The sequence below is a fragment of the Diceros bicornis genome, chromosome 4 (assembly GCF_020826845.1).
Source record: "Diceros bicornis minor isolate mBicDic1 chromosome 4, mDicBic1.mat.cur, whole genome shotgun sequence".
In the NCBI taxonomy this organism is placed as follows: Eukaryota; Metazoa; Chordata; class Mammalia; order Perissodactyla; family Rhinocerotidae; genus Diceros; species Diceros bicornis.
In genome coordinates, this window is record NC_080743.1 from 99979721 (window position 1) to 99993801 (window position 14081).

The window sequence follows — 14081 nt, forward strand, 5'->3', positions numbered from 1 at the left end:
GTTGCTCTCTCCATTAATTAATACAGCATTTCTTGGGGTCGGGGTAGGGCAACAAAGGCTCTGGGAGAAGCTGAGCCTTGGACTACCTTCTGACCTGCAAGGATGCCTAGACCTCCAGGTCCCACTCAGACCCACACCCCCTTGCAGGAGGGAAAGGAGCCGAGGGGTAGAGAGGGAACGCCCTATTACACATGCTGTGTTTACTCTGGGCCTGGCTGTTGACTCCAGGGCCTTATCGTTGGGTCCTCAGACTGGGCTGGGCAGGGCAGGTCTGAGAGTGAGGGAGATTGGGTTCCCACTGCCCTGTGGGACAGGAGAAAGGAAGGCGCAAGGAAGTCCGCAGCAGAGCGACGACGAAGCTGCTGGTTGCGCCCACAATGAAGAGGCTCGTTCTGTTGCTGCTGGTGCTCCTGGACCTGGGGCAGGCCCAAGGAGCACTCCACAGGTGAGGCCATGTCCTCTGTACCGTGTCCAGCTGGGCAGTGCTCTGTCTTCAAGCTTAGGGCTGCTCTGGGAGAGGAAAGCTGACGGGGAAATGAAGAGGAAAAGAACCTGAGGGCTTGGGAAAGGTTTACCACGTGGCCGCCTTGAGTATGGCCTCAATCTCCAGCCCACGACAGGCCATCCCTCTGCCTCCACCTTTGTTGGAGCTGCCTGCCCAAGCCCCGGGGACTTTTTCATGTTGGAAAGAGTAGGAGCCTGCAGCTGTGGCTTGTAGCCCCAAGGACCTGAGTACTTGCCCAAGGGACTGACCATGGCTGCCCCCAGGAGTTTTTCTGTCCCTTTAAATCAGCCCCACCTGAGGTTCATGGAAAACTGCAGACCATCCCATACCCTCCGTTCTCCTGCAAGATCTCAAAGAGCCCATCTTCGGGAGGGATGGCATTTCATGTCTAAGATTCTAAGAGTCTACAGGGGCAGAGACAAGACTGGACAGGCTGGGGGCTGAGAGGGCGCTGATTCTGACCAAACCCTGGCATGCACTTGCACATCCCTTCCTGTAATTCCCTAGTTAATCTCTGGAAAAATGGAGTGGGAAGAGGGGAGGGTCAGAGGGAGGCAGAAATGCATCTCCTCCTCACATGGGCTTTGTCCTCAGGGTGCCACTCAGGAGGCATCCGTCCCTCCGGAAGAAGCTGCGGGCACGGGGCCAGCTCTCTGAGTTCTGGAAATCCAAGAATTTTGACATGATCCAGTTCACTGAGTCCTGCACGATGGACCAGAGTGCCAATGAGCCCCTCATCAACTACTTGGATGTGAGGCATCCTGGGGCAGGGACTAGGGAGGAAGGCTCGGCCTGGGGCATAGCCAGTGCCTGAATGTGTAGCACTCTCTGGGGGAGGAAAGGGCAAGCATCCCAGAAGGAAGGACCCTGCTTCTGCTCTCAGCTGTGTGTCCTCGGGCAAATGACTTAACCTCTCCCAGCCCCCATTCCCTGATTGCATAACAGAGGCATTACTGCCTCCTCTGCCTTGCTCACAGTGTTATTATGAGAATCAGGATAACATAAGTGGACGCTAACAAGGCCGCAGGGGCTTGATTTGATTTACTCCCTTGTGGCCCTTCTTCTGCTTCTCTTACCTTTTATTGCCACTTTCCATGCTCTGTAAGCTCCAGTCTGTGCTAGCCCAGGCTCTGTCCCCAGGGAGCTCTCCCTGAGTCCCCTGGTGAGCACCCTTAGCCCGCCCTACCACCCATGCTCTGCTCCCTTCCCTCCCTGACCTGTAGATGGAATACTTTGGCACTATCTCCATTGGTTCCCCACCGCAGAACTTCACCGTCATATTTGACACTGGCTCCTCCAACCTCTGGGTCCCCTCTGTGTACTGCACCAGCTCGGCCTGCAGTAAGTGGGGCCAAGAGCCCTAGCGGGAAATGGCTGGGGGCCAGTCTTGGGAGCCAGGGCCTGGCACTCTGGGGGCGGGGGGCTTGGGCTCCAGAAACTGGCCAGCCTTGCCACACCAGCTTCCCCCTCCACCTCTGAGTCTGCCCTGGGACTGCCTACAGCGGAAACAGGGCTGGGCCTGGGAGAGAGCCAAAATTTGACTGCTATCCAAGCTAGCAACTTTCATACTAACTAGAATTAATAGGGGGAAACTCAGCCGTCAAAAATACAAATCTTAGACTACATGATGACTCACTCCCCTTGGAACACCCAAAAGAATGCAGGGGAAAGTTCCATTCAGATGGCTATTCCTGGGCAGGTACGTGGGTGGGGTTCTAGTGCACCGTTCACCTGCTTCAAGGAGGCTTAGTGGCCTACCTCCCAGAATATCAGAGGTGGGGCTGGTGGAGCACAATGTATGGGTGGGTCCCTTTGGCCAGACGTAACTCAGAGGTGTTTGTGAAGATTGGAAAAGGAAGAGCTAAGGAAAGATGCCTTAGTCTATGCAGGACAAGTTCTGGAGACAGAATGTCTCAGGAAACCCCAAGACTAGGTGTCCACAGGTTAGGCGAGGAGTTGAGAGTAATTTCCTTGGATGGCAACTGTTTATTCCTGAGTTTCTTTTGAAGGCCAGGCTCTGACCCACACTGGTTGGCAGAGACTGTGGCTGGCGCCTGAAACGTGGCACTTATCTTGGTATGCCTCATGCGGTCACTGTGGGCAGTCGTGCTTGCCCAGGGACAACTCTTTAGTCCCCGGTTAGGCCACCACATATGGCTAGAGAGGAATGTAGTAGCCCGATAGGGAGGGCCGTGATCTACCTTTCCAGAAGCCCCCACTCAAGGCTGGGAGTTGAGGGAAGCGACGCTGCGTCTCTGGATGTTGGGCAGGGATGAAGGCAGTGAGCTGAAGGCCCAGGCGTGAGCAGCATCCTTGCTTTCCAGAGACACACACCAGGTTCTACCCCTCCCAGTCCAGCACCTACAGCGTGGTGGGGAGTCGCTTCTCCATTCAGTATGGGACTGGGAGCTTGTCCGGAATCATCGGAGCCGACCAAGTCTCTGTGAGTACGATTCTTTCATTTTTTTCTCTCTTGGTCAGAGACTTGGGAGACAGAACATTGTTGAGAGCTCTTAGAGGAGTGGTTTCAGATCTGCATTAGGAAGAGGTAGCAACAAGGAGCCGGCTTCTAGGGAAAGGGGGAGGCCTGGTAGCACTCCCTGCCTGAGGCGGTGGCAGCGGGTCAGTCTGCTCAGTGTGCTGGTCCTAGGGAGGCAGCAAGGGGAACTCGCACAGGGAAATGGTGCACAGGGCTGCAATCCTGGTGGCGAGGTTCACAGCTGGCTCTCCAGGCCCCAGGAGCACTGAGGAAACAGCACCGGGCCTCCATCTTGAAGGATAAAGAAGTCCAAGGCAGGGGTCAAGGTGGGAACTCAGTTATGGAAATAAGGCGACAAGGTAGGAGGTGGGGGCCAATCACAGAGACAACGGGAATCCCAGTTGTCAAAACAGAGGCCCAAGGTGAGCACTGCGCTCGGGGTGGAGCTAGCGCGCTTCTCCTTAACCTCCCTCTGACCACAGGTCCTCTGGGTCCTACAGCTGTGGAAACCCGGCCAGTGCGGGGACAGGGAAGCAGGAGAGCCCCGGTCCTGCCCCTCCAGGTTTATGGGCAGCAGTGCATGCCCAGGCCATTGGGGAAACAGAGGCTGACCCACTCCTGATGAGCATCGTTCCAGTTTTGGGGTGGTCCTAAGGCCAGCAGGGCCCAGGCTTCATCGACATCCCTTTAAAGTGGGTGGAGTAGGACATATTATTGACTGGAAAAATGCTAGGAGCAAAACACACACCATCTCTGTAAAAATGTCACATACAGATAAACAACATACTGTATTTTCTATTAGAACATATGTCCAAGTACAAATAATTTAGAAGGCTACATCCCAGACTGAGCATCATCATTACCTCTGGGAAGCAGAGAAGGGACTGAAATTGGCATGGAAAGGGGAATCATAGCCTTTAGCTTGCTGCTCATCTGCTAGCTCACCCAGGCGGTGTGGGGCGGCAGCCAAGCCCACAGCCACTCCGGCTGCAGCTGGTTCCTCCTTCAGGTTTCCTGGCTCGCAGGCTAGCTGCACGTTTAACTCTGTGACAAACAGTGTCAACTTGTGCTTCAGAACACCCTGTCACTGAGGCTTAGAGGCAGTGAGAGGACAGTGAGGGTTCCAGTCCACCCTCAACCTCGAAGTTCCAATTCACCCTCTTCTCCCACTTGGCGCCTGTCTTCCCTTGCTGACTGCCAAAACTGCAGACTCCAGGCTGCCGCACCAGGACAGAAGCAGCATCCCCACAGGCACTGTTCACCCAGCACCTACAGATGCATATAGTCAACTGTCTGGAATACAATCCTTTTCATATATAGCTCCTAATGGCTCTGCTTCTCTTATCAAACCCTGACTGACACAGATAATGAAGATATGATGTGCCAAAATTTGTGGAGGCAGTTACTGCAGTCCTTAGGAGACAACAACAGCCTGGACTGCATAGACTAGAAAAGCCGAAAGTCAATGATCTAAGCGTCTATTTCAAGCAACAAATAAACAACAAGAAAACAAGCAAAGCACAAATAAACAACAGCAAATCAAACCCAAAGAAAGTAGAAGGAAGGAAATAATACATACCAGAATAGGACATCGATAAAATAGAAAAGTCGCACAATAGAGAAAATCAACAAAGCCAAGAATTAACTCCTTACAAAGATTGATAAAATTGGTAAACTGCTAGCAAACTAATCAAGAAAAAAGAAAAAAAATACAACTTAACATTAGAAATGAAAAATGATACATTACTGAAGACCCTGCAGAGACTAAAATGATAAGAGGATATCAAGAAGAATTTTTTTATTTTACTTTTTGCTGAGGAAGATTGGCCCTGAGCTAACATCTGTGCCCATCTTCCTCTATTTTACATGTGGGATGCCTGCCACAGCATGGCTGATGTGTAGTGAGTATGTCCGCGCCTGGGATCTGAACCCATGAACCCTGGGCCGTCAAAGTGGAGCGTGCAAACTTAACCACTATACCACAAGGCCGGCCCTAAGAATAATTTTACATTGATAAATTTGACAATTTTTTTAAAAATTGGCAAATGCTTTGAGAAATACAGCATGGCAAAACTGACACAAGAAAAAATTAGAAACTATGAAGACTCCAATATCTATTTATGTATTGACTCCATTATTAAAAACCTTTCCACAAAGAAAACTCTGGGTCCAGGTAGCACTGGTAAATTCTTCCAAACATTTAAGGAAGAAATAGCACCAATCCTTCACAAACTCTTCCAGATAATTGATAAAGAAGGAATACTTCATAACTCATTTTATGTGGCCAGCATAAATTTAACAACAAATTTGAAAAGGACATTATAAAAAATGAAAATTACAGACCAATCTCTTTCTTGTGAATGTAGATGCAAAATTCTAAACAAAATATTAGCAAATAAAATCTTGTGATAAATAAAAGGATAAGACATCCCAATCAAGAGTTGTTTTTTTGCAGGAATTTATCACCAGAGACAGTAAGAGGAGAAAACTGTATAGTCATCTCTATTGATAAAATTCAACACCTACTCATGGCTTAAAAAAACTCTTAGAAAACTAGGAATGCAAAGTAACTTCCTTAATCTGATAAAAAATATCTACAAAGAAGCCCACAGCGAACTTCATACTTAGTCACTTAGCCTTTTCCCTGAGAACAAGAATGAGACAAGGATGCTCACCCTCAGTGCAATAAGGCAAGAAAAAAGAAATTAAGGGCTTTAGGATTTTAAAGGAAGAAATAACACGGTCATTATTCACATATGACAAGATTATATATGTAGAAAATCCAAAAATATCTACAGACAAACTATTGGGGTTAATAAGTGAATTTAGCAAGGTTGCCAGATACTAGATCAACACACAAAAATCTTTTGAACCTCTATATATGAGGAAAAACAAATGGAAAATAGATTTTTAATGACATTATTTGTAATAACACCAAAAACATCTAATACGTGGGGGCTGGCCCAGTGATGTAGCAGTTAAGTGCACACGCTCTGCTTCAGCAGCCTGGGCTCACCGGTTCGGGTCCTGGACGCGGACCTACTCACCACACCTCAGGCCATGCTGAGGCAGCGTCCCACATACAGCAACTAGAAGGATGTACAACTATGACATACAGCTATCTACTGGGGCTTTGGGGAGAAAAAAGGAAAAAAGCAGGAAGATTGGCAACAGATGTTAGCTCAGGGCCAATCTTCCTCAAAAAAAAAAAAAAAAGAAATACATTCCATGGAAAGTATTAAAAAAAAAAAAAAGTTCACTTAAAAAAAAAAAATCAAATACCTAGAAGTAAATTTAACAAAAAATGTGCAAGACTTGACTCTAAAAACTGCAAAACATTATTGAGTGAAATTAAGGAAGATTTACACAAAGTGAAAGATAAACCATGCTCAGGACTCAGTATTATAAATAAGTCAAATTTTTCCAAATCAATCTATAGATTCAATGTTACCTCAATCAAAATAACAGCAATTTTTATTAGCTAATTCTAAAATTCTAAAATTTATATGACAAGCTAATTCTAAAATTATTTAGATGAAGGAAAACACTGCTAAATATTAAGATGTTATAAAGCTATAGTAATTTAGATAGCGTGGTATTGGCACAGGATAAGTAAATAGACAAATGGAACAGAAGAGAAAATTCAGAAACTACTCACACAGTCACCTGACTTACACTGCAGTGCAGTGGAAGAAATGATGGTGTATTTAAGTGGTACTAGGTCATTTGGATATCCATATAGTAAAAAAGGAAAAGAATGTTGACTCCTACCTCACACATTACCGAACTTCAGATAGATTATAGATATAAATGTGAAAAGTAAAGCAATAAAACTTTTAGAAGAAAACATAGAAAAATGTCTTCATAACCTTAAGGTAGGCAAAAATTTCTGAAACAAGTTACAAAAACCACTAATTATAAGGGAAAAAATGGATGTATTTGACTACATTGATATTCACATCTTCTGTTCATGAAAAAACACTGTTGAGAAGTAAAAACACCAGCCACAGTTTGGGAGAAGTTATTTGTAATACATATATCCAACAAGGACTTGATTCCACAATACAGAACTCCCGCCAGTCAGTAGAAAAAATGCAGACAACCCGCTTCACAAAAGGGGGTATCTAAATATTCACTTTCATTACTCATCAGGAAATACAAACTAAAATCACAGTGTAACCCACCGCATGTCCACTAGCAGACTAAAATGGAAAAGATAGGCAATACTCAGTGTTGGTGAGGATGTGGATCAACTGGAGCTCGCAAAACGTTGGTACTGAAAACATCAATTGGTACCATCACTTTGGAAAACTCTTTGTCAGTATTTACTCAAGCGAAACATTTGCATACCCTACGATCTAGCAATTTTATTCCTAGGCACATCCATCCAGCAGAAACATGTACATGTGTTCACCAAGAGGCATGTTCAAGCAGCACTATTAGCAAAAGTCAAAGATAGGAAACAACCCAAATATCCATCAGTGGTAGAATGGATAAATAATGACGATATATTCATCCCATGGAATCCTAACGAACAAATTGAAACACCATGCAGTAACCATAACATTGAGTGACAGAAGCCAGATACAAAAGAATTCATACTGTATGATTCCACTTATATAAAATTCAAAAACAGCAAAGCTAGTAACGCTGTTGGCAGTCAGGAGACTGATTACTCTGGAGGACTGCAAGGATTGGCAGGGCGCAGGGAGGGGCTTCTGGGGGCTTGAATGTCCTCTTTCTAGGTTTGAGAGCTTGCTTACATGGCTGTGTGCAGTTTGTGAAAACTCAGTGAGCAGTACACTTATGATTTCTGTATTATACTGCAATAAAAAAGTTAACATAAAAGAATTAAGTGGGGGCTGGCCCATGGCGTAGTGGTTAATTAAGTTTGCACACGCCGCTTCAGCCACCCAAGGTTCACAGGTTCCGATCCCAAGCGTGGACCTACTCACCACTCATCAAGCCATGCTGTGACGGTGTCCCACATACAAAATAGAGGAAGATGGGCACAGCTGTTAGCTCAGGGCTAATCTTCCTCAGCAAAAAAAAAAAAAAAAATTTAAGTGGGTGGGAATATGGCAAAATTCATTGTGCCCGTTTCATCGAGGAAAGTTGAGTAGGGGAAGAATTAGATTCAAGCCAGAGGAAGAATCCGGGAATCTGAGACCCTTTGCCAAAGATGTCCGGCGCAATTTTCCTTCGGGCTTTCTCCCACCAGGTGGAAGGACTGACTGTAGTCGGCCAACAATTTGGAGAGAGCGTCACAGAGCCTGGCCAGACCTTTGTGGATGCAGAGTTTGATGGAATTCTGGGCCTGGGATACCCGTCCTTGGCTGTGGGAGGGGTGACTCCAGTGTTTGACAGCATGATGGCCCAGAACCTGGTGGAGGTGCCCATGTTTTCTGTCTACATGAGCAGGTAAGGCCCGTCAAGCCTGCCAGGTTGAGGTCAGTTATGACTACAGGGAGACAACATGATGCAGCTGAAAGAGCACGAGACTTAGCAGTCACACACAGGGGTGGATCTCTTGCTTGGCCTTTGACCAGCTGTGTGATCTTGGGCAAAACGCTTAACCTCTCTGAATATTGAAGAAATGGGGTTTGCCTCATAAAGTCGCTGGGCGAAGCACTTTGTAAACTGTGCCACGTTGGACTAATTTAAGGAATCTCTGGAATCGGATGTCCATTTATGCAGTGAACAAATACTTCTCGAGCCCCTGTTATGTACTGAGCATGCTGCTAGGCACTGGTAGCACAGTGAAACAAGAAAGATAGCCCCTGCCTTCAAGAAGCTTAATTCCAGGGCGGGGCGGGGGGAGACAGGAAAAAAATTTAAAAGTAAGCTGACAATAAAATAATTGCATGTTAATGGATGGATAAACAAAATATACATACATATACAGTAGAATATTACTCAGTCTTGAAAAGGAGGGAGATTCTAACACATGCTACACATGGCTGAACCTTGAGGACATTATGTTGAGTGAAACAAGGCTGTCACAAAAAGACAAATACCGTCTGATTTCACTTATATGAGGTACTAGAGTAGTCAAGTTCACAGAGACAGAGAGTAGAACGGTGGGTGCCAGGGGCTGGAGGAGGGGGAAAGGGGAAGTTATTGAATGCGTATAGAGTTTTGGTTTCACAGGGTAAAATGGTTCTGGAGACTGGTTACACAACAATATGAATATGCTTAATACTACTGAACTGTACACTTAAAAATGGTTAAGATGGTAAATATTATGTTATGTGTATTTTACCAATTTATACAATTAAAAAAATTGCGTGCTGTAGTTGGAAAAGGTCTTGAGGCTTGCCTGCCTCTGGGCACTCTTGCCTGGAGTCCTGGGAGGGTCATCCCACCCTCCTCCTACACAGGAAGGAGATTTCATACCTCTCTGACTCATTCCCAGTGAGACTTGGCCTGAGGTTACCCTGTTTTAGCATAAGAAGCCCATTTCCCTCATTCTCCTCTCCCATGTGGTGAGTCTTGAATTTCCTCTATGACACTGCTTCCTCGCTAGTGTGGCTGCAGTGGGACCAGGCCCCGGGCGAGTGAGTAAGAGGGCAGGTTGTCCGGACCCCTCCACTTGCCCCCTCACAGCTTCCTGCTCCCTTCCAGCCTGGGAAGACGTGAGTTGTGATGGGAAACAACAAAGGCTTTGCAGTCAGGTTGACCTGGATTTAAATCCTACCACTTAGGTTGCTTCATCTCCCTAGGTTGAGGATGACACTAGGTTGATGGAAGAATTAAGTAAGATTAGGCAGGTAAAATTCCTAGCCAGTGCCTTGCATATAGGCCATCAACAGTTAGTTCTTTCCCCCTCGCCTCTCTAAAACCGGTTTCCTCAGACGCCCACAGACATCCGGCTCCCTTCCCCTTTACTGTCCTGCCTTGCAGTACCCAACGTTTCATATTTTTCTGATCCTTTTCCTCTGAAAATGAATCAGTTTTATGTCCTATTTCCCCAGAATCCTGTTAGGTGCCTTCCTTGACAATCGGCCTTTCTTCCCATGTAGTGACCCAGAAGGCGGTGCGGGGAGCGAGCTGATTTTCGGGGGCTATGACCACTCCCACTTCTCTGGGAGTCTGAACTGGGTTCCGGTCACCAAGCAAGGCTACTGGCAGATTGCACTGGACGCGTGAGTATCCTCCACAAAGCGGCTGTGGTCTGAGGGAAGAACTCAGAACAGGCGTAACTCAAGTGGGATTCACACTGAGTTATCCCACAGCCGGGATCTTGCTGTGTGAGGTGTGGAGCCGCTGAGCAGAAGGGCGGGAAGCGGCCTCAGTAAGCAGGGCGGCAGGCATGCGGTTCCACCTCTCAGCTTCCTTCCTTGTACATGTGGTGCACCCTCAATTCGACAGACAAACACTCACGCAGTCAACTACTCGTTGTTCATTCAACACTAATTAATTCACAAGGCTAAGGCTGAGTGACGTGGGGGTGCAAAAGTGAGCTGGACTCAGATTTTGTCTTCGCGAAGCAAGTACAGAAGATGAGACATACACACAAACTACTACCATGTAAGTGGAAGGTGGTCGGGGTTCCGTGAGGTGGGCCACCAAAGTGGCACAGCAGATGGGCAAGACAGCTTCTATCTAAGACCTCCTCAAGGGTTTCAGGGAGGAATGGCGTTGGCTGAGCCTTGATGAATATGTACAGAGAGAGAGACAGAGACATGGAGCACTGGGGAAGTGGGGCTAGATGCCTGCCACTGGGCTAGCTACACAAGGCAGGAACTCAAAGACATGTAATTCAAGTTTCAATTCAGCCAAGAAGACGTTCCTGCAAGGGGCCAGGCGTGGGCTGGGCACTAGGGATACAAGAGCAAAAACGCCTCCAATGTTCACTGTCTACCGAGCGTTTTTCAAACTGTAGGGATTTACCCATTTATGGGTCATGACATCATTTTAGGAGAAGACCTATAGTTTTGAGTGAAATGGAAGAAAATAGAAAATATCAGCATGCGCTTCACATATTAAGGTGAAGCATTGTTTCATGAAATTTTTAATTTTTGCATGTGTGTGTATACGCTGGGTGAAGAAGTGTATTTCTCACTATGGATCTCAGTCAAAAAAAAATTGAGAAACACATGTGGTGAGGGAGACCAAAATGGAAATCATTAATGTGCTTGAACATGTTAGAGAGCCCAGCAGACAGTGGGAGCTGCTGGGAGCCCGGGGAAGCCTCGGGCTGGGAGGAAGTGGGACGGGAGAGGCAGGGGGCTGACAATGCTTCCTTTGCCTTCAGAATCCAGGTGGGGGGCACCGTGATGTTCTGCTCCGAGGGCTGCCAGGCCATTGTGGACACAGGGACCTCCCTCATCACAGGCCCCTCGGACAAGATCAAGCAGCTGCAGGAGGCCATTGGGGCAGAGCCCGTGGATGGAGAAGTGAGTGCCTGCCGGGGGGTGGGGACCAGGTGGGAGCAGGGGAGCTAGGCCTTCTCTTGGGAGATGCGAGGACTCTAACTGGATCCTCCGTGCTGTGTTTTAGTATGCTGTGGAGTGTGTCAACCTCAATGTCATGCCGGATGTCACCTTCACCATCAATGGAATTCCCTACACCCTCCAACCAACTGCCTACACCCTGCTGGTAAGAACTGTTCCCTAATTCTGCAAATCACAGGGCCACCCCTACCCGCCTGCCACTTCCCCTTTTCCAACAGTCGCCTGCACTCAGGCTGCGTTTACCCCAAGCCCCCCTCCCATCTTATCCTGCACTGAAGTGGCCTTCCCTCTGGGAGGGATGCAGCTGCCCGTGGTCCGCCATGTTCTGCCATCCCCTGTTCAGCCACGAAGCAGCAGCAAACCTTGGACAAGCCATTGACTGAGGTTTTCTGACATTGTCGTGTAGGACTTTGCAACTGACAAAGTTTAATCCTCTCAACTATCAAGTCAGACTGGGAATGTTACTGTCCCGTTTAACAGATGAGGATATTGAGACTCAGAGAGTTAAATGATTCAAGATATGAGCTGCTTGGGGAGAGGGGTTACAGAATAAGGTTTTTATCTTCTAACATTCAAATTCACATTCTCCTCAAACAAGAAAATGTCTTGTTGCAGTAGATTCGTTAAGTCTGGAGGGAGAGGTAGAAAGGGAACTCCTGGATGTTTTGGAAACCTATGATCACTTCACACCACAGTTGGCCCGAATTTGCAGTATCACTGCTCTTTGGCAACACACTTGAATGCACTAACTTACCCCCAGAGTCACTCACAGCGTCAAGGTGACTGTGCCAGAATGGAGGCGCTAAGGTGTGGACCGCGGGCATTGGGGATTTACCTACCCCCACACCTCGATCTACATTAACCCCTTCCCAAAGCCGCCAACTAGAAACAGACAATGCAAGTGAAAACAGAGGTTTTGCTTTAAAACACAGCTTCATGTCAAGTCCCTTAAGCTCTTCCAAAAAGGGAATTCTGAAGCTGCCACTGTGAACACCATACCGAGGACAAGCTAGACATTTCACCTGTGCCAAGTTCACCAGTCTGTACACCTTCACCAGCCCAGCACCCACACGCTCCCACTTTCATGCTCTGCGAGTCCTGCTCACCCCACACCCTTCCCTGTGCCCAATATGGTGCCAGTGTCCTTTTCTGCCGGCAGATTTCGGTCAGGGCCACCTCAGTCCACCAAGAATGCTGTAACGACTTTGCATTTTTACCCCTTTCTCTCAAGAAGGCTCTTTAAGCCCTCTGCAAATTTTCCCGGCAACCTCAAATTTCAAATGGTCTTAGAAAGACCACACGTGCCTGTTAGACCCCAAGTTTGCCAAACTAAAACATAAGGTTGAGGGAGGTTACACTCTTCTCATGGAACAACGGTGCCTACTTGCCTCACACCTAAAAGGAGCCACTCAAATGACTCTTCCCAGAACACCAACAAGAAAATAGCAGTGGCTAGCCACTTATAGAACAATTTCTCTCCCTTAACAAAATTGAGTTGAGTTTCTCAAGAAACTGGAGAAATCAGAATTGAAGCCAAGATCTTCTAATGCCAAACCTTTTGCTCGTCCAGCCATGCAACAAGGCTTCAGTTTTCCCAATTGTAACATGGTGGTGGGGGATGGGGCTGTATAATAGATGAGCGATTCTCAAAATCGTAGAACCTAGAAGCCCAGATGCGCATATATGAAATTGTGCAAACACTTTGTTGAGTAGACAGGTAGAGGTGTGTGAAGTGGGAGGAAGAACCAATCATCCAAAATTGTGAACAGCTGTCCAAGATCATTCGGTATAGCCACCACCACCACACAGTACAGCCTCTAGGCAGCACCACTTCCTTCTTCCCCTCTGTGTAACTTACATTCTTCTTTCCAACCCTAGGACTTCGTGGATGGAATGAAGTTCTGCAGCAGTGGCTTTCAAGGTCTTGACATCCAGCCTCCAGCTGGGCCTCTCTGGATCCTGGGCGATGTCTTCATTAGACAGTTTTACTCTGTCTTTGACCGTGGGAATAACCTTGTGGGGCTGGCGCCAGCAGTCCCCTAAGTAGGGGCCTTGTGTCTGTGCCTGCCTGCCTGACACCCCTTGGAAATCCAGCTGGGCCTGTTAGGTTGTGGCATTCTTCACAGCTGTCAAATCGTCTTTTTCAATCGGATATAATTGTCCCAAAGCTGCAACTGGAATTAGGACCAAACAGAGCATGAGAACACACACACTCTCACACATACTCACACATACTTTACACATACCAACATACATACCACCTCCACCACCATCATGATGGAAGAATTAAGTTGTATGCCCATACCTTTTATGGGTTTTGGCTAATATTTTATTATGGAAATCTCCAAACGTGCACAAGCAGAGATTCTAGAACAATAAATCCCTGTGCACCCCACCCAGCTTTCAGAACCCACCCAGACGTGGCCAGGCCTGTTTTATCTGCTCTACACCTCTCCTCGCTCCAGCCCCACGTGCCTGGATTATTTTGAAGCAAATCCTTAGCATCATATCATAAATCATCACATCAAGGGTTTGTCCATAAATCCTTCTAATATTCTTAAATATGCAGTCAGTGTTTGAATGTTCCCTATTATCTCATAAATGTTTGCTCATTTTTACAGTTGATTCGTTTGTATCAGGA

The 14081-nt window shown here is 47.1% G+C and overlaps 1 protein-coding gene across 1 annotated transcript; it reads left to right on the plus strand.

The window, feature by feature from the left end:
- Nucleotides 1-279: 279 nt before the first annotated feature.
- CTSE (cathepsin E) lies at nucleotides 280-14081 on the plus strand. The gene is made up of 9 exons (XM_058538159.1): nucleotides 280-445; nucleotides 1100-1256; nucleotides 1729-1846; nucleotides 2830-2948; nucleotides 8206-8405; nucleotides 10007-10129; nucleotides 11242-11383; nucleotides 11487-11585; nucleotides 13319-14081. Exons 1-9 carry the CDS (start codon nucleotides 378-380, stop codon nucleotides 13481-13483), a joined length of 1191 nt encoding a protein of 396 aa, XP_058394142.1. The 5' UTR covers nucleotides 280-377; the 3' UTR covers nucleotides 13484-14081.

What these genes read in the sequence shown, in the direction of transcription:
- CTSE (XM_058538159.1), top strand. Translation starts at nt 378, where the DNA reads ATGAAGAGGCTCGTTCTGTTGCTGCTGGTGCTCCTGGACCTGGGGCAG. An exon ending in CCCTCATCAACTACTTGGAT is followed by an intron (nt 1,257 to 1,728) that starts GTGAGGCATCCT and finishes CCTGACCTGTAG; the next exon opens with ATGGAATACTTTGGCACTAT. An exon ending in TCGGAGCCGACCAAGTCTCT is followed by an intron (nt 2,949 to 8,205) that starts GTGAGTACGATT and finishes TTCTCCCACCAG; the next exon opens with GTGGAAGGACTGACTGTAGT.